The 20,200-nt window shown below is 43.6% G+C and overlaps 1 protein-coding gene across 5 annotated transcripts in view; it reads left to right on the forward strand.

Annotated features, from left to right (window-relative positions):
* Nucleotides 1-17,299, forward strand: part of NR1H3 (nuclear receptor subfamily 1 group H member 3) — a 30,325-nt gene extending 13,026 nt beyond the window's left edge. For all 5 annotated transcript variants that reach the window (XM_084207433.1, XM_084207432.1, XM_084207431.1 and 2 more), the window contains exons 2-9: nt 4,686-4,929; nt 7,280-7,546; nt 11,261-11,469; nt 11,699-11,878; nt 12,318-12,417; nt 13,933-14,046; nt 14,858-14,952; nt 15,352-17,299. In XM_084207433.1, coding sequence (XP_084063559.1) covers nt 4,812-4,929; nt 7,280-7,546; nt 11,261-11,469; nt 11,699-11,878; nt 12,318-12,417; nt 13,933-14,046; nt 14,858-14,952; nt 15,352-15,498 — 1,230 coding nt within the window. In that variant the 5' untranslated portion in view covers nt 4,686-4,811 and the 3' untranslated portion in view covers nt 15,499-17,299. The remainder of the gene's footprint in view (nt 1-4,685; nt 4,930-7,279; nt 7,547-11,260; nt 11,470-11,698; nt 11,879-12,317; nt 12,418-13,932; nt 14,047-14,857; nt 14,953-15,351) is intronic.
* Nucleotides 17,300-20,200: the final 2,901 nt, after the last annotated feature.

Genomic DNA, 20,200 nt, shown 5'->3' on the forward strand with positions numbered 1-20,200 from the left:
CTTTATCAGCTTAGGACTGACGGTGGCTCGCAAACTCTTTCCAGCTTGGTTGCCTTTATGCTTCTGGGAGATCAAAATGGATAATGTGACTTCAAACTCTCTCCCTGCAGTTCTCTGAGAGAGGGATTTACAGCAGGGGGACTGAGCTAGTCTGTTCCCTGAGAGTTGCAGAACTTTTTTCCATTCTTTGCAGACATACTGTTCAAAATCATTCTTTACAGTATCCTGTTGCACTGCTTTTCACATTTTGCCTTTTTGTGACTTTTCTCTCCCATTGTCAATCTGAAGTTATTATTTTTCCATGTGAGTTTTGACAGTTTTCACTTCTAGTATTACTTCATTTTTAAAGCAACAGATTCATTTTCTGTTGTGAAAGGTACAAGGTGTCTTTTTCAACTTTTTCCTAATTGAAACATGTCATATGTATACTTTTGCCTCACTCATAGACCTCCTATCTATTTCAGCATTTTTTGAGAAATGTGATGATGTAGAGGGAAGGAAGAAGAATGAGCCAACATGAGCTGGGAATAATTGTTTCTCTGAAACAGCTACAAGGTAGTACCAAGATCCTACGGAAGATTTGTGAAAATACTCTGGCTGCTACACCAGGCACAGTATAGGAAAAGCATTAGGTCACAAAATACTCTGGTGCTGTAGAGTCCTGTGAAATCTCAGTCTGACTGGTTGTTTCTTTTCTTGGCTGTTTAGGTCTGCAGCCAGCATTTGATAGCCAATGTTGCATTTTCACTGTGTGAGTTGTGCATTTAGGTTTCAGCAGAGGTCATTATGCGCTGCCGCATGGCCAGCTTTCAGAGATAAATGCTAGCAGCCAAAGTGAATCTATACTGCATGTCAGAGCACACCTAGAAGCCAAAATGCCAAATTATATCCCTGCTTTAGTTACCTCTGAAAGATGGCCCTTCCCATCAGTTCTATTTGTTCACCAAGAGCCTGTTAAGGCCCATGCAGAGAGGGGTTGTCCTGTTGACACACAGTGAGCACAGTCATGTTAGCATGTGTGTGCAAACATGAGGTCTCTTGTGCTGATGCTGACACGCTGCAGAGTGGCTGCTTGTGATTCATTACAGAACTGAAACATAGCTATATATGTTTGCCTTGGCAGAAACTGTAGGATACTGTCATTTACAGGGCCAGAACTGCGATGAGTAAATCCTGTTTTGAAGGATCACAGAGACTTGACCAAACTTTCTAAAAAGCTACTCTTTCTTCTGAGCATCCATTATTTGGAGGTAAAGGGCTTGTTGTACTGTTCCTCTGATTGTTCCTGTGTTACGCATGAACAGTAAGTTTCTTCAGAGATGTGCTTGCATCTGGTCTGGTTCCTGGTCCTTAAACTCCCCACAGAAAGTGTCAGGCTAGGAATATCAGGGAGAGGACGGCACTCTTTAGCAGAAGGCTCACACTGACTGCATTTGGCTCATTTGGCTTCTATATATTGTGTGCTGCTCAGTGGTGTCTCCTTTACTTGTCCTCAGTCATCTGTAGCTTAGTCTGTTGATGACGGGTCAGATCAAAGTTTTCCAGAAGAATGTGTAACTGCTTCAGCTGGCTTAGAAGAGGACTCAGCTGAGGGAATGGGATGAGATTGTTGCTGGAGGAAGTGATGAATGTTTCTGATATTTAGCATGAGGTGCAAGAGCTGGGGCTGCCATCTTTAGTCTCTGAAAAAACCAGTACTTTGTTCTAAGAGTGCTGACCTGGAGACCATCAGTATCTGAGTTGTTCTGTTTTCTCAGAAAAGAAGGGGAGATGGAAGAAATGGAGTAGAGTGAAGCTGATGGCAACACATTTCAGAAGTATTTAGTGTTACATTTGAGACATGGGTGGCAAGGGCTAGCAGAAATATGTTTCCCTCAGCCTTTCATCTACACATGTTTCTTCACTGGAGTATGTCTGCTCATCAGGTTACTCTCTTCAAGATGCTGCATTTGAGAGAAGTGATTGCTTCATTTTCTGTCACATGGCTAGTCCTGGTTTCTGAAACTGAAGGAGTTGAGATAGACAGTGGGAGGCAGCACAGCTGACTGTGTCAAGAAGACAGTGTTCCCTCTTGCAGTTACGGCTTGCATCACCTTTCTGCATTTTTGGTTGAAGTGGTGGTGCAGATTGGAAGGTGTGAATCTCTAATAACATCATTATTAGTACAAAACTTGGCAAGATTTTTAGTCATATAAAAACAATTCTCATGCATTTCTGTGAAAACTGCACCTCAGGCCTTGTCACACGGCCTCTCACTTGTGTGCATGTGAGGAAAATGCTCAGTAGGCTTCTTTACCTATCACCAGAGTGCTGCTGTTCCCTGTTAGGTCAATTTTTCAGCCTGCAAGTGTTATTATTGCTCCTACAAAAGGAAAAGTGCTCTGTCTTAGGAGCAGAGAAGACAAGTAACCTTCTCTATCTGGCCCATTCTGTTTTGGAAAGGTTGGAGGCTGGTGCATGAAGCAGAAACACATTGGGTAGTGCAGAAAGTGGCTTCTCTGTTGCTGTGTCCTGGATGTGCACATGGGTTTATATTCCCCTCTCTCTTGGTAGCTTGCAGTCTCTCAGACACTCCTCTTTGGTCTCCACATGTCTTGCTGACAGCAAATTTCACTCTTGCAATGTCAGTCATGGTGCAGATCGCACAGTTCTGAAATCCCATTAGACTGTACCCTTCTGTTGTTTTCTGGAATAAGTTTCAGTTGAGGCAGGGATGCTCTGAGAATGGGTCACTGTCATAGAGGCCTGGGCCTGAGCACTGTTACTCAGTCCCTCAGATGGGTGATCAAACCCTTCCTTTGAAAAATTGCTGCAGTAGTGCTGCTGGTGATTCATTCTGCACAATAATTAATCTTTGAGTGAGTCTTTTGCGTGGTTTAAAGGAATGTGGAGATGCAGAGGCTTACTCTTAGCTTTCTTGTTTCATGCCCAAACATGTCCAGAGACATCTGTGTCAGCAAGGAGCTTACATAGGACTAGAAATACAAATTGGGTTTGGATTTGTTGCAGTAAAGTTCCCATCTCCATCTGATGCTCTATGCTGCTTCCACAAGGTTTTCAGATTCTGCAAGATTTCCTGGGGAGACTTTTTTTAAGAAGTTGATTGTGGTAGCCACACTGTTCCTTTGAGGACCATGAGTTTCTTCAAATTGGTTGCAAATCACATTGGTTAGGTTGTACTATGCCACAGTCTGTAGGTTTGTTTCCTTCTTTTTGTCTGTAGGTTTAACTTTCCTTCCTTCTGTCTGTAGGTTTAAGTTTCATATTTGCTGTCACTGCTTTTATCCTAGTCAGTCTGTTTCTCCAGCTCCCTTAGGGAAGGGAGCTCTGAGTTCCTGATGCAGTCTGAGGCTATGTTTACAGATGTCACGTGAATTAATGTGCCCTGTGGGTTTTAACACCTGCATCCACAGTGTAATTGGAGATGACAGGATCTCAGCAGGCCTGACAATGTGACTTGCTTTTACACTTGATGCCTGTTTCAGAGTTCTGGGAGGGGGTTCATTTTTAGAAGCATTGCTTTCATCTTTGTATTTGATATTCTGAGAAAAGTTGTGTGGTCTGGTCCAAATACCCAGGAGGAAAGAAGGGACCTGGGACAGTGGTTTTCTGCCTCTTCATGGTGAGCACTGGAGTGTGTGAGGCATGCCCCTGCTTGCCTGATGCTCTTGTATCTGAACTGCTTCAGAGCTTTCTGTCACCTCCTGTCTTTCAGGGACTGATAGACTTCCAGTCCTGAACTCAATCATTCAGACTGGTACAGGCCTTTCACGTAGTTGCTTTTTAAATCAGTTAATCTCTTTAGCTTGCATTGGTAAATCACTGAGTTAAGATCAAGTGACGTTCAATCAGCTTAGGGGTGTTTACATTAGCAATTTAGATCAGTTTCACTGAATCTGTATGATCTACCAAGTAGGGTCCTTTCTGTGCAGGTGGGCCTTTTTGGAAAAAGTGGTTGGATTTGCTTTCCAGTTTTAGGTTCCGCAGTGGAGTTAGGACTCTACTAACTGTAATGAAGTTGCTTTTCAGTATGGTTCTAGGTTCCACAAAAGGGTGTCCTCAGAAGGCTGGTGGTGAATCTGTTTCCTGAGAACGGCATCATGGCCATTTCTCATAGGGAGGATGCTTTCAGTTTCTTACTGTAGGTGAGGGGAGGATTTGTCATCCTTATCTTTGATGCATCATCAGTCTTTGGCTACTGAGAGGGAAATTCAATATTTTGTAGTCTGCTAAATAATTGTATGAAAAATCTCTTTTCCAATTTTCTATATGCTCTGCAATGCATGCACCAAAATTCAGGGCAGCTGGCAGCACTGAGCTATTTGTTATTCAAAACTTTATCAAAGGCCACTGGTTATAATGTCAGGAATTTCCCTCTTACACACTTGGAGAGTTCAGGGATGAAGTGCACTGGTAGTGTTGGCAGTAAGGAAGACTTGTCTTGCTTTGATAAATCTGTTGGCAATGAAAGAATAGTTTTGCACCTGGGTATGCTAGTCTTGTACCTTTTCCCACAGTTTGTTAAAATGCTGTGTTTTAAGAGTGGAAACATTGATGAAACAAAGCTAATTACGGAAATTAAATCTTGAAGCTTGCTTGTGATACAGCTTGTAATAGATTTTGGAAGTTAATAGTCTCAATAGTTGAACTCTTGCCTCTTTTGCATCTGTTTGTTTTTTCCACAGGTACTTCCTGACTTTCAGTAGTAGAGAGAAACTAAGGACTTTGAAGATAGATGCCTGTGGCCCTTTGCTTGGCAGAAACAATGCTGCAGCGATGAGATTATAGTGAACCCTTCCGGTGTGGCTTCCATGGGTCCCACTCAACTCAGCACACAGGATCATGGGAAGAGGGTGGCAAGTGTATTTGAAATGGAGGAGGAAGGGCTTGCACTCTTCCCTGGCTCAGAGAACCCCCCTGAGCATGCAGGTATGCAAAAATTCTCACTAAATCTATGCAAGATAAAGGCTATCCATTCTTTCAGCTGCAAACAGAATTGATACTTGGCAAAATTTTAGGACAAGTTCTACCTTGAGGCACTCAGAGATGATGTCTAAGAATAGAGTCAGTTATTGATAGTTGAAGACTGGGTTTATCTAAGTGATAAATGCGTTGAATATTTTGATTATTTGACCTTCTAGAGACTAGGTTCATGGCAGTAAGATAAAGATTTTTTGGCCTTATCAAAAGCTGCTGAACAATAAAGCTTTACTACAGGTGACAATTCAACAAGGGTAGGTGGTGCAAAGAAATGATAGGGTTTTGCAGGTTTGTGCAGTGGGAAGACAGTAGGAGTTTCTCCATGTATTTCTTAGGTTAACTGAGGATGAGGAATATCAGACATAGAACTGAGATTCTGTAGTTAAATCTGCTGCTTATAGCTGCAATCCTACTCCTTCAAACTCTAAGAAGACTGTATAATATCTCTGGACAGGTAACATGAAAAAAAGGAAAAACATAAATGCTTAGGATCATCTTCTTAATGAAAATATGACAAATTAATGTGTTTGCTCAGCAGTGAGGCAATGGGCAATCTTGATATAAAACAAAGAGATAATCTGAACATTGAATGAGGATTCCTCAGTGGAGTAGAAACAAAGAGAGTAGTTAAAAGGTGATATGAGATTGTCCAATAAAAGTCCTTAAAATGGGTCTGAGGACTTGAAAAGAAAGCGATTGATAGATTATTTCCTTATGAAAATGTAAGGAAAAAGACACAAAATGTGGAAAATATTTATTAAATGGGGAATCTACAGAGGAAGGAGGACCCTAATGAGAGCTAAAGGTTCAGAGGTAACATTCATGCTTTCTTTATACATCTTATATTATTTCTGTGTTATCTTTGGCTACAGAAACTAACAATAATCATCTATGTAACTAAAATGCTTCATGTGCAGAGATGGAAAATAATTTGCATAGATCAAAGAATAAGCCTATCTGTCTCAATAAAGCAGTCATAGAAGAGGTAATAAGAAATTTATGTAATGTCTTAAAGACAGCTAAGAAATCCAAAAAAGGGACAGATTTATTTGTGGAAGTCATTGGAGTACTCTGTTGTTCCTCAGAAGCATATGAACATCACTTGTGGCTTCAGCAAAGTTGTTACACTAGTTAGTCTGCCATTACGTGTGTTTATACTAAGTAATCTGAAATAACTGTAGGCATTGCATAATTTTTACTTGGTAGTGTGTGAAGAGAAATACAGTTGAACAAGAGAGGAGAATATCAGAAATTTAACCTTTCTGATGACATTTTCTTGCTGTCCAATCTGCTATGAGACGTGCAGACCAAATTGAGTGACCTCCAAGCCTCTGTAAAATCAGTGGTATTGAAATCAGCACCAAGATACTTATGGCTGAAAACTTGTATTGAGGAACACAAATAAGAGTGTCTGAGACTGACCTAAAACTGGTTACCATTTCAGGAACTTGAACAGAATAGTAAAATATAAACACAAGTAAGGACAGAAATATTGGAAGAGTAAGTACAAAAATGAGACATGCAATTATAACCCTGATGCTGATCAAGAAATGCAGTAGCCTTTTTCTTCAAACTAAGCAGTAACTCCAGTGTAAGGGCTTTCCAGGCATATCTAGACATTATCTGGAGATTTATCAAGACATGCTGGTTGTAATCTTTATAACAGCTGCCATGAATCAATAATATATGACACTCAGAAAAATACCTGCGCTATGAGCTGTGTAGAATATCAGATGTCAGCATAGCTAGAATTAAATGGATGGAAAAGAGAGAGGGCTAATAGAGAGGGAATTCACATGTAATATTGGCAAGCATTCGACAGGAGTGCTTAAGGTGTGTTGGAGCAGACCAAAGATGTTTTCAAAATGCAGAGCCACTGATAAGATTAAAATCTCTCAGAATGATATAGGAAGAGTTGGGAGCTGCTGCACAAAACCATCTGAAATGTGAGCAGTAGTGAAGGTCTCATGTTTGAGATAGAGCAACAAGCTTTAGTATAGGAACGGTCACTATGAGAGTGTTTCAGTTTTAGGAGTGGGGAGCACCCCTCTTGGCCTCAGCTGTGAAGTTATATTTGTTTGTATAATTGAGGTGAAACCTTGTGGATTATGTCAGTAAGTTTGTTGCAGAAGACTTGCTTGCCCGGAAGGGGTATGTGGCTGCGAGATAATGGGTTTGAGTGAGGATGCTGGTTGTCAGGAATGGGGCAGTCAGCTGCAAACACCACGTTTCATTCATGCCTATGAGTTTACTTTTCTTTTGTTTTGATTTTTTTCCTCACTACCATTCATTTTGGTAGAAAATCCCCCCTTGAAGCGGAAGAAGGGCCCAGCCCCTAAGATGCTGGGAAATGAAGTGTGCAGCGTGTGCGGGGACAAGGCCTCTGGCTTCCACTACAACGTGCTGAGCTGCGAAGGCTGCAAGGGCTTCTTCCGCCGCAGCGTCATCAAGGGCGCGCAGTACGCCTGCAAGAACGGCGGCAAGTGCGAGATGGACATGTACATGCGCCGCAAGTGCCAGGAGTGCCGGCTGCGCAAGTGCCAGGAGGCCGGCATGCGGGAGCAGTGTGAGTGCAGGCACCGGGCTCTGGGCGTTGGGATGGCACAGCAGGGCTCTGGGGACAATGGCTGTAAGGCAGGGGGCAGTGCGAGTGCTTGGGAGGAGGGGGATGTGGAAGGCGTGCAGGCTGAATGTTGGAATGTGTGTGGGAAGTTACTGAGAGCTCAACAAGGATCACTTGGGGAGGTGAGGCCGTTAGTGGAACTCTAACACCCAGCCCTGCTTTATTCCTTGTAAGAACTCGTGGAGTGTACCAGCAGAAGAAAGACTCACATGTTCATCAGGGTGCTGTAAAGTGTGTCAGGAACATCAGGCTTGTGAACAGGACCGTAAGATTGGTCACCGTGCTCCTTGAATAACAGGCACTTTTCTTTGCTTCCTACTGTGAGCTTGCAAAAGAGGTCAAGGGCAGCACCACAGTACTGCAGCTGTGTTTGTAGCATGAGCTAATCTCATTGCTCCCTTTAGTGATCTCTGCTATTTTTCTCACACGAGCCATAAGGCTGCTGTTTCTGAATATTCACCAGTATTTCTGCTTGCATATCAGGAACAGCCCCCCCTTGGCCAAGGTATCCAGGTTTCATCCCTTTGCTGGTCAAGACTGACTGAATAAATGCTCAATTGAAGTTAGATCTGTGTGAAGTCTTCTTTTTTAACATTCAGCACCCAGAACAGCTAGGAACAGCAGGTGTTTCAGAAGCAAAAAATAATTTTGCAAAAATTAAGTCCCAATGAACTAGGAGACATGCTGTTCAGTTTTTCAGCATGAAACACAGCACATCAGTATCTTTGTCTCACTGGTTTGTATCAGCATTACGTGTGTTGTCTTTTACCCCATTTCCCCATTCCCAAGGGATACAAAACAGATGTATTTGAAAAGCAGTGCAGTAAGACCACTTGTTCACTTTGCTTCTCTTTAGTTGCAGGTAGATTCAGAGACCCTCAGTATGTTTCTGCATTTAGTCATTGTTTTGTGTTGAGGACAGCTCAGGAAAATTAGGTCAAATGGAATCTTGGTGTTATTATCAAGAACTTGGCAATACTTGTTGATGCTGTAATCCCCACTGCAAATTTGCCTTGTTAGTTTTGACAGAAACTAAGGGCTTTTTCTTCCAGCTGTTTCACTTACAAGGTCATTCCAGAACTTCCCCCCTAGTAATTGCTGGAGACATTCTTCTAATTCCCAGACTGAAGTTATTCATGGCCAGTTTATTGTTCTTAAGCCAGTATGAACCATGAGGTTAAATAATTCCTTCCTGACAAACCAAGTAAGTTAGATTGCCTTGAATTTAGCATGGTGTAGGAGCTTGTACATAGGCAGTTTTTAAGATTCATTAATAGCCAAGTAGCATGTTACCAGATAAAATTTTTTTTGTGCTTTGGAGTCCCAAGATGAGGGACTGTAATCACTTGGATCAATTACTTCCTCATAAACTGACACTGTAAGTAGCATTCTCTATTCTTACAGATCCCCCTTATTTTGGTAATTGTATTGATTGCCTTTGCTGTTAGAATTGCAAAGTTTGTGCATGGTGCATGTACTTGTGCACATATCCTCCCTTTTTCAAGTCAGGGATAAAGGTTACCCCCAGCTTGACTGTGTTATGTTCTTTATCTTTCCAATCCCAAGAATGCTGTCTTACAGCAGCTCTCCAGTTCTTGTCTTTGTTTAATGTGATTCTGTTAAGAAGTGCAGTTATATACTTGCTCAGTTTTAGGGCCTCCTGCTTTTCTGTGTAGCACCTATGGAATCATAGAATCATCAAGGTAGGAAGAGATCTTTTAAGATCATCAAGTCCAAATGTCTACCCCGCAGTACCACTGTAACCCTTAAACCACTAAACCATATCACTAAGCACAGGTCCAGGTGCCCTTTAAACACCTCCAGGGATGGTGACTCCATCACCTCCCAGGGCAACTTGTTCCAATGCATGCCCTAACAAGGAAAAATTTTTTTAATACCTAATCTAAATCTCCTCTGTATCAGTTTAAGGCCATTTCTTCTTATCCTTTCACTGTGGGCATGGCAGGAGAAACTAATCCCCCCACCTCATTACAACCTCCTTTGTTTTCTGTGTTATCTGGGCATAAAAAAAAATGGCCAGAGAATCTTTCAGCACTTTTCAAGTCTTATTTGTAAAGTCAAACTTTGTTTATTTATCTTTGTTCCTGAAGATACAGAGGGTGGGGTTTTTTTTTTTCAATCAGTTCCTTTTCTTCTTCCCTTCCCTCCAGAGTGTCAATCTCAGCACAGAGCCTGGTGCTGTCAGAGCCCTGCCGAGGCTGTGCTCAGTCCCACTGTCCGTGTCACCGACAAAGGTGTTCAACAGTGCTGGTCCCAGTACCAACCCCTGGGGAGCAGCACTCGTCACTGACCTCCTCCTGGACATTGAGCCATGGGCCACAACTCTCTAAGTGTGACTGTCCAACCAACCTTTTATCCTCCAAGTGATCTCTCTGTCAAATCTGTGCTATTCCAATTTAGAGACAGGGATGCATTGCTCTCTGAGGAGAGGCAATCCTTGAATGTTAACCAGCTTTCTTGGGCCCCTCTTCCCTCCAGCACTTTATCTGATAGTACTCTACTGAGCAGATCCCTGAAGAGGCCAGAGTCTGCTCTCCTGAAGTCCAGGTCAGCCAACTTGTTGTGCACCCTCTCTCTGTGATGCCTATATGATCACAGCCTTGCAGCTGTGTGCATGACTCTAACTCCTCTTATTTGTTCCCTATGCTATGTGCGTTTGCATAGAGGCATTTAAAGTGGCCTCCTGATGAACTTGACTTACTGGATGGAGTGGCAGGAGTTCCATTGTGCTGTCCTTTAGGTGCTCTCCTGCTGACCTGTATACCCTCTCCAGGCTCTGGGCATCTCTTGCTGGCCCTGGCATCCAACTGGATAGGGAGAGGAAAGAGTGAGGATTGAGGTTCCTGTCCCTAGGCAGCTTTAGTTTAAATCCCTCTTTGCTGCTTGGCAAGTCTATGAGAAAAGATATGCTTCCCTTTCTCTGACAGAGGGACCCCATCAGCCTTCAGTAGAGCAGATGCCTTTGAGTTCTGTTACTTACAATGTTACATCCAAATAACATCTCCCCTTTGACTTAACAACGCAAGGAGACTTGTAACCCTATTCCTGAAGGACCTGTGTTTGGTCCTCAGTACATTTATGCAAAGTTACTCTTCTATTATTCATCTCGGGGTATGTTGCTGCTCTAGAGTTTGCTGCAGATGGCTTGTATAGCAAATTACCCTTTCACTCTCAAACTCCACCCAGGACTGAGTCTGACCTTTGAAGAGGGTGAAATGACACAAGCTGTAAATTAACAATATTGAAAAAAGACATAACAGTAGGATAATATAAAATAGGGTGGACACACTGGCATATGAAGGGAGCGTCTGTTGTAACATGACACTTTAGGGAATGGCTTTATGGGGAAAGTCACTGATGTTTTTCTGAGATCTGCAGGGCATCATGAGGGGAGCTTCTGCCTTTAGTGAACATGTTACATAACAGTATGATTAGAAGAAAGGCAAACAACTTAAAGGAGTAAATAGAGAGAGAAACAAATATGTATCCCTGTCGGCTGTGTTGTGTACACTCAGCTATGCCTGGTACAGGCAGCTCTGATCTCTGCCTCTCCATCTGTGGAGAGGCACATTACCCTGTGTTTAGTGTGGTTTCCATTGTGTTCCTATGATTGATCATTAGCTATTCTTGCTTTAGATGTTCTGTCTGAAGAACAGATCCGACTGAAGAAACTGAAGAAGCAGGAAGACGATCAGGCTCGGACAGTTGTGGTGCGTCCAAGCCCTCCAAATCCACCAAGCCCTTCCCACAAACTGACGCCGGAACAGCTGAGCATGATAAAAAAGCTCGTGGCCGCTCAGCAGCAGTGCAACCAGCGTTCCTTCACAGACAGGCTCAAAGTGACGGTAAAAACTCTACCAGTGTACCCAAAATAAGAAATACTGAAGTTTGGGGAGTTGCATTTTAGGTAAAATATTTGGGAGAACAGAGTTACTTTACGCTGCAGGCTAAAGCTCTGTAGAGAATAGCAAAAGATGATGTTCTGAAGTTGTTGTTTTCTTTCCTTGTTCTCTTCATCTTTCATCTTTGGCTCCATCTTTCACAAATGTATGCTGTCTCTTCCCATTTGTACAGCCATGGCCCCAGATTCCTGATCCAAATAACCGTGAAGCAAGGCAGCAGCGTTTTGCTCACTTCACAGAACTTGCAATTATCTCTGTGCAAGAGATCGTGGACTTTGCCAAGCAATTACCTGGCTTCCTGGAGCTCACCAGGGAAGATCAGATCGCTTTACTGAAGACATCTACCATAGAGGTGAGGGTTTGACTCCACCCCAGATCATAGTAGCAGAATGAAAGAATTTGGCGTTATCCACCTAGAGAGCTAGTTCCGTCCCTTTTTTGAGGATGGCAGAGTGAGGGAACTGAGCTGTGGGACCATTACTGCAGTGCGAGGTTATATTGGCAAGATGCCTGGTTATATACTGCAGTGCCTGGTTATACAGGAAGGGAATGAGGCAAGTGCCTTGGTAGTGGTAAGCAGGAATTTTCTGTTTCCCAGAAGCAAGACACCACAATGGAAGGCAGCAGACTTTATCTTGGAATTTTTAAACACTCCAAGAAACTGGAGTGGTTTTGTTTGGTGGTTTGTTTTTTTTTTTTTTCCCCAAAGATCCTTCAACAGTCAGCAAAGAATTGATGTTGTAACATTTCTTCCTGCTTTCAAATCGAGTATATCTTATTCCTGTCCTCAGGTGATGTTGTTGGAGACATCTCGGCGCTACAATCCAGAGATTGAGAGCATCACCTTTCTTAAGGACCTGAGCTATAATCGGGATGACTTCGCCAAAGCAGGTGGTGCATTAGACAGGTGTTTCTTCCTCCCCAGTGTCTTGTGTTCTTACATATTTTCCTTTTTAGTGTGGGCAGCTGGAAGTAGTTGGTGGTGAGAGGTTTAGAACAGGACCAAACCAGTAGCCCCACAAACTATTCATTTTTTTTCTTTTAATGTATGATACCAGCTCATTTCATGTCTTTTTCTACATGTCAATTTGCTTGGGAAAATCTGGACTCTTAAAGCATGAAAATATTGCTGCAAGTGTCCACCTAGGACTAGCAGTTGGTGTGAAATTCCTTGCTTGTAGAATTGTGACATGGTGGTGGATCTGTATCAGATCATTCCAATCCAAACTACAGTCTTCTCTCCTTTGCAAGTGTGTTACTTGCTAATCTGGATGGACGTTTGGAGTGATGACATTACTGTGATTACATTTCAGTTGATACAAAGTTCGTGCACTGAGGATCCCCAGAAACTGCTTTAGACACTTGATGATCCTAATACATGGTAGCCTGTGGTGTTGTAATCTTTGAAGTGTATTTTTCCAGGATCTAGGAGTGTTTGTAATTTGAGATGCAGTAACAAGAAGTGTGTATCTTCAGTATTTCTAAAAACAAGACTTAAGCTGTGCTTCAGATGATTTTTTTATTTTGTTCCTTGACTAGCTATTTAACCATTTATACTTGAGATGGCCTGTATATACAACTTTTCTTTATGACACTTTTCCAGGTAGCTTTTTTTTCATGTTATTAGAAAGACAAAAAGCAGGAATCCAGAAATATTCCCTCCAGTTTGTTCTTCCTTCTCTGATGCATCTGTAATGCAGGGAATTAGAAACTTGGGTGCTCTTTTGGAGGAAAGGCCTGAAGCTTTCAGTATGATTACATAGCACAAAGAGACTTGATTTGACAGTGGTCTCTGTTATGGCAATAAATATCAGTGCATTTCTGTCTGACTGCATTTATCAAATGAGGTGATTGGAAGCCTACGTCAGGCTCTGCCTCAGGTCTCCCAGTTCTTTGAGTTGAAGGAAATGGCATAGTTCAGAGTTCTTGGAAATGCATATTTTCAGCTCATACACACTTTAGATGAACCTGAAGGGTGGAACTGAAGCTTTCCTTGAAAGCATGAAGGCTACTGGTGTGAAGGAGGTGATGCTGTGAGAGTGGACAGTATAAATGTGCTTGTGACCTTCTGATGTTTTGATGGACTTGTCTGATAGCTGATGTTGTGTTCCTTTAGCTGTTGCCCAGTAATGTGCTCTGGGGCATTTAGGCTTTAGGAAAACCCAGAAATAGTTTCATTTTACAGATGGAACCTGACTCCTCAGGCACTGTTGTTGGTGCTCACCCATAGTGGGTGTAAAGGGAGGATTAATTAGAGCATAATGTAAGGGTTTTTCCCTGCCTGTCTCTCCTCCCCACTCTCTGGTGTATAGCAGTGGATTTCTGGCTGCCTTTTCCGTGAAAGGGAGGGGGAGAGAGGGGAGACAATTGTTACTGCCTCACCTTGTTCTCTTCTGTTTGTTGCAGGTCTGCAGTTTGAGTTCATTAACCCCATCTTTGAGTTCTCAAAGGGAATGAATGAGCTACAGCTTAATGATGCTGAATATGCACTTTTAATTGCCATCAATATTTTCTCTGCAGGTAAAAAGCCAGGAACATCTGAAGAGTTGCAGTAGTGAGTCAGAGGGCAAAGGAAATAGAGTGAAGGGATGTAACAGGCAAAAAAGGAGTAACAGAGCATGTACTGAGTCTAGTGATAAAGGGAGCATATTATTCATTATATTCTGAATTTTCTAGTGCCATTTCCAGAGGAAATTGAATGCCTCACTACTGGAAAAGTGTGCAAAAAAAGCTAGCCAGTATTTATCTTCCTCATTTAGAAGTTGCTATTCTACTGCACCCTTAATGTCCTTGGCACCTCTCTGTGTGATGCAAGTCCCACAGCATGAGTGACATCTAGTGGGCAAGCAAACATACTCTGGACAAGAAGCAGTATCACTCCCGGCCAGGACTGGGCTTTGCCAAGAAGCCACCTCTACTCTTCTGTCTTGTGACCTGATTAATGACTGTTTTTCTTTGTTCCTGTTTCCTAATTGGCTCAACTACTGGAGAGACTTTCCCATTTGCTTTTGAATAGGTGGCTTCACATATTTTCTGGGACAGGAACACGAGACCGACCAGCACTGTGTTTGGTCTCTGCACCTCTCTAGGAGTCACATTGGACTCCCCATGTTCAGTGGACATCACTGAGAAAGAACAGTTAAAGGCAACTGCCACAGCTACCACAGTTTCATGGATATATCTCCCAGCTGTGCTGGGTGAATGTGAGATGAAGTTTTGGGAAGACACCATAGGAGGAAGTGGGGTTACACAGAGATGTTAAATCCAACGAAGCTGCCCATGGCAATCTGCTTATGTCTGATCTGCTTACTTCTAACCTGCTTTTTGGCAGACCGACCGAATGTGCAGGACCAGTCCCTGGTGGAGAGGCTGCAGCACACCTATGTGGAAGCACTTCATTCTTACATTTGCATCAACAGACCAAATGTAAGTGCCTGACTAGAACATCTCCAGGGATGATGCAAGCAGATTTTGTATTAATGCAGGCAGAGTTCCTGCAGTATTGTCTCTAACAGGTCTCTTGCTGCCTGTGCTATCAGGCTTGTCCCTTTTAGACTCTTTGATCGTGGGTGTGAATGCAGGGTTTGTGAGCTGTCACAATCTGCTGCCCTGTATCACATTCCATAGTTTAGCCAGCATGCAAAGTCTGGAGTTTTGGGACATGATGTACTACTTGTGTTCTTTCATACCGCATCCTCCTGGAGAATGCTGGATCTAGAGGAAGTAAGGATTGTGATTACGGTGTAATGTAATCAGTTGTGGTAATTTTTTTTTTGAACAAAGTTTTAGATGAATTTACTAACAGCTGTCTGTTTGGCCCTGCAGGACCGTTTGATGTTTCCACGGATGTTAATGAAGCTGGTCAGTCTTCGGACACTGAGCAGTGTCCACTCTGAACAGGTGTTTGCCCTTCGGCTGCAGGATAAGAAACTCCCGCCCCTGCTCTCAGAAATCTGGGATGTGCATGAGTGACTGCATGCTCCCAGGGCGCTGACATGCTGACATAATGCCATCTCCCAGCCTTTGCTAACGAGAAGCCAGCCTCCCCTCTCCAAAGCACTGAACCCTAGGCTGGGCATGCAGGGAGTGATGAGCCTGGGGTTTCAGTGTTGTCATGAGACTATGCAGGAGGCAGCTGGCCTAGATAAGATGGAGGGGTTGGTTTCGATGTAGTGCCCATACCCCAAAGGAATAACATGAAACATTCAAAAACGGTAGAAATGAAGACCTTTCCCCCTGCCCCTCAACTCCTTTTTCTTCAGAGTCTTTCTCTTCTCTAAGCATATGCTGAGGGTTTGCCCCATTGATCCTCTTCTTGCTGATTATGAAAATGAATTTGCAGGAACTTGCCAAAAGCTCTCTGTTGAGAGTAACCCAGCTCAAAAGGCTTCTGCAGGGTCCCCAGTGTACCTGGATCTGAGGAGCTCAGGGAAGTCAGTGTGGATGTTCTAGGGGTTTCACTGGGTTTCCTATAAATAAAATCTCTTGAATGTGTTGCCCTTTACCATGATTCCAAGAGAAGTAGCTTTTATTTCTTTATTATGAGACTGCATCTCTAGAGCTGCCCTTTATTCTGGCCCTCCTTTGGAAAAAGGATTCCTGTAATGTGTAGTGCCCTTTGTCTAACAAGGAGGTCCTCTGGGTAGGGAACATTGTATATGAAAAAGATGTCAGGCATAAAGTAGTGGATTTTTTTTCATGTAATGCATCACGGTTTTATCTCATGTTGGTTCCCAGACAGCTCAATTTACCTTTGATTTGCTAACAGCTGGACAACTTTAGTTCAAAACAAATCAGGGCATAGATTTTATCTTTAGAGGTGAAATAGAAGGAAGATAGGTGGGTAGGCCTCATACCTAGGTAAGGTGGGTGTGGTGGAAGGATCTCAAAAACTTCCAAGAATCTGGAGCATGTGGTATGTGTTCCAAGGTGGGTGTGAAGATGTATCGACCAAGGAGAGAGGACACACTGCATTTAGTGAAATATGTGGGCATTGCATAAGCTGTGGGCTGCACAACACTCAGATCACAGGCTGCGAGAATATTGGGTGTAATCAGATCCACTTGCATCGTCTTCCTATTGCCAAAGTCTTTCCAAGGTACTTGCTCAAGGTTTCAGTGGTGATCACGGGATATGGAGGTCCCTCCTGTATGAGGAGTGCCAACTCCTTCAGAAGGACACTTGGGTCTTGTATTCTTTATTCACTTTGGGCACTGTGAGATCCACACTGGATTTATGGCCCAAGTTTTAAGTATCCACATCCATAAGTATTCTAGGATTTACAGCAATATTTTGTCTGGCGGAATAGAAATATACTGTTATAAAACATGTTCCTTATTTTCCAAGAAAAAACATCTTATGGCTGATCTCAGAGATGTAACCTTAAATATTCTGGTAGCTTGGTCTCATGAGTCTTCTCTGTCTTAGGGGTCTATGTTTGCTTGCCCGGTGAGCATCCCAAGAGCATAGGTTCACATGGCTCGGGGTTTTTTTGTCTGTCTGTTTTTTGGTTCGTTTGTTGTTTTTTTTTGGCTGTGTATCTGAGCGCTATGCCCGTGGTGAGGGTATCGTGTCCATTTTGCACTTGAGGTTGGTCCCCTGCCACTGGCCTTCACTCTGCACCTTTGTAAAGCACTTGTAACAATCTGTAAAATAATCTGTTGTTTTTTATAACTCATTGCAATTGCAAAAATTCTTGTTTAAATCTGTATTTTTAACTAATCTGTTTGAGAAATGTTAATGTTTATATAAAAGAATAAAGCCTAATACAGGATTTTGACATTCTCTGATGTGCTGTCATGAGACTGGAGGAGGGTGGAATAAGTTCTTGCTGTAACAAGCTCAAAGCTGATAAGAAATTATACGTGTTGGGGGAGAAACAAGAAGTGGCAAGAAAGAAATAGCAGTGCAACCCCAGGCAGTTCCTTATGGCCTTCAGTATGAGATTTGTAGCTCAGTATGTGCCTTGCTGTGTGCCAGAGCTGGCAAATAGGTGAAGTGGATTGTATCACAAAAACCATGCATTATGCATACACACCTCACCTCGCTTTGTACAGCTGTATTCAGAATGTAACCCTTTTATTGTGTGTGCTCCTCTTCATTTTCTGCATTTTGTGGCTCACTGAAATTGAAAGAGGAGTCCAGTGTACCCCAGCTGTCAGGTGGATTTCAGTGGGGCCTTACCTGACCTCAGTAAGCTGCTTATTTCTGATGTATCCATAGGTGAAACACCAGGAAGAGTTGAACATGTGCAGTACTTCAAAGGGAGCGGCAGGATGGGGGAAAGCAGAGAGCTGTCCAGCACTAGCTGCTTCTGAAGTGCTTGATGATCTCCTGCCCCAATGGGAAAGGAAAGCAATGGTCAGTTCAGCAAGGTTCCACACCACAGGCTGTTCTGCTGAAGCCTGTGCATTACTCTGGAGTATCAAATTCAAATTGGAATCTACTGAACCAGAGGAAGAAGGAATAGCAGTAGCCTTATAGGAGACTAGAGCAGGGTATGAGAGGGGGAGTAATGAGCAGAGCTCAAGAGCTCATCAGTGCTGGATGGATTAGAGGGTGGCTGGGCCTTGCTGTCAATGAAAGAGCTGCAGCTCAACTTCCAGTTTTATATTCTTTGGGCTGCATCTCCTTAATTTAAAGAGAAAAACTGCATGGGAATTTGAGGGATTCTCAAGGTACAACCTATAGCATTGCTGTGGGGGCAATGGTGAAAACAGTGATTTCTCTTGCCTTTGTGTAGTGGTTTAACCCAGACACAATCACTTGCTCACTCCCTGGCAGCAGGACTGGGGAGAGAATCAGAAGGGTAAAAGCCAGAAAACTCATGGGTTGGAATAAAGACAGTTTAATAGGGAGAGCAAAAGCCACACAAAAAAGCAAAGCAAGTACTTAAATTTACTGTTTTCTGTGGACAATTCATTAATTCACCGTGAATTCACTAATTTGCTGTGGACTAGCAGATGTTCAGCCATCTCCAGGAGAGTGGGGCCTTATCACTCTCCTGTAATTGTTATTTGGGAAGACAAACACCATCACTCCAAACATCACTCTCTTCCTCCTCCTTTCCCCCTATATATACTCAGTTATATGGTCTGGAATATCCCTTTGGTCAGTTGGGGTCACCCGTCCTGTGTCTCCTCCCAACCTCCCATGCAGCCCCAGTCCCCTCACCACCGTGGCAGCATGGAAAGCAGAAAAGGTCTTGGCTCTGTGTGAGCCCTGCTCAGCAATAACGAAAACATCTCTGTATTATCAACCCTGTGCTCAGCACAAATCTGAAACACAGTCACCATGAAGAAAACTAACTGTTCCAGCCCAAAGCAGCATACTTTTCATTATCATGTAGTCAAATACAATCTTCTTGTTTACATCTTCACATTCTCACTTTTTTCGAAAGTGCAAATCAGTACAGAACCTTTTTTTTGGTCTTTTAGAAGCTTTGCAGGTTAGCCCATGGAGCTCAATTAAGCAGGTGTGGGGGAAGAACCATCTGTGAGATTGGTGACCATTTGTACTTTTATGTTTACAAAATGCTATCTAGGCCTGAGATTCAATCCTGCTGCTCTAAGTCTCTATGCCTGATCTATTTCATATCAATTTTGCTGATTTGGCTGCTGGAGAAATCTTGTAGTGTTTGAATTACAATCCTGGGAGGTGTTCCCGGTTGGCTGTACCCTTATTCAACAGCTGTATCTGCTCATGATGCATTCAGATCAATGGGGAGGGAGAAAAGGTATTTCTGAAAACCCAAATATAGTGAGCAAAGTATAGATGACAAATATCAAACAGTGTTTCTCCATTTTACATTCCAGATGTATAAAAATCGTGAGTTACTTGTGGTGCTTTTGGTTGCATTTTGGGTTTATTTTAGTAGTTTTGGTTTTGTTAATAAATGGATTTCTTTGAGCAGCATATTGGTTTTTAGGAGCTTGAAAGGAGTTTAAAAAAAGCTGTATCTTAAGCTTTTAATAACCAAATTATCTTGTAATCTTATGAAGCTACTAGCAAATCAGCAAGTATGTAGCTCAATACAGGGGGTGAAAGTACATGGCGCTGTGTCTCCTTGCCGCAAGGCAGCGTGTTCTTGTCCGTGTGGAGCCGGGCTTTGCTGCGAGGCTTCAGCTGCTGCTTACCAGGACGAGGTCTGAAAGCAACAATTCGACGCTTCAAGTGGCTGCAGTGTTCCCGGGTCTCTCGACGCAGCCTGCGCAGGAGAGCTGCTTCCCTCCCCGCCTCCAGTCCCGCCTCCAATCCCGCCTCCATCCCGCCTCCAATCCCGCCTCCATGGCGCCTCCAATCCCGCCTCCAATCCCGCCTCCATGCCGCCTCCAATCCCGCCTCCAATCCCGCCTCCAATCCCGCCTCCATCCCGCCTCCAATCCCGCCTCCATCCCGCCTCCAATCCCGCCTCCAATCCCGCCTCCAATCCCGCCTCCAATCCCGCCTCCAATCCCGCCTCCAATCCCGCCTCCAATCCCGCCTCCAATCCCGCCTCCATCCCGCCTCCATCCCGCCTCCATCCCGCCTCCAATCCCGCCTCCAATCCCGCCTCCATCCCGCCTCCCGCCTGCCCCTCAGCAGCTGCAGCGCCCCCTGCGGGCGGCTGGCGGGGCGGCTCCCCCCGCTCCCGCCGCGAGTGGTTCGCTCCGCCCGCCCCCGCTGCCCCCCTGCT

This window comes from Fringilla coelebs (genome assembly GCF_963513975.1).
Source record: "Fringilla coelebs genome assembly, chromosome: 6".
In the NCBI taxonomy this organism is placed as follows: domain Eukaryota; kingdom Metazoa; phylum Chordata; class Aves; order Passeriformes; family Fringillidae; genus Fringilla; species Fringilla coelebs.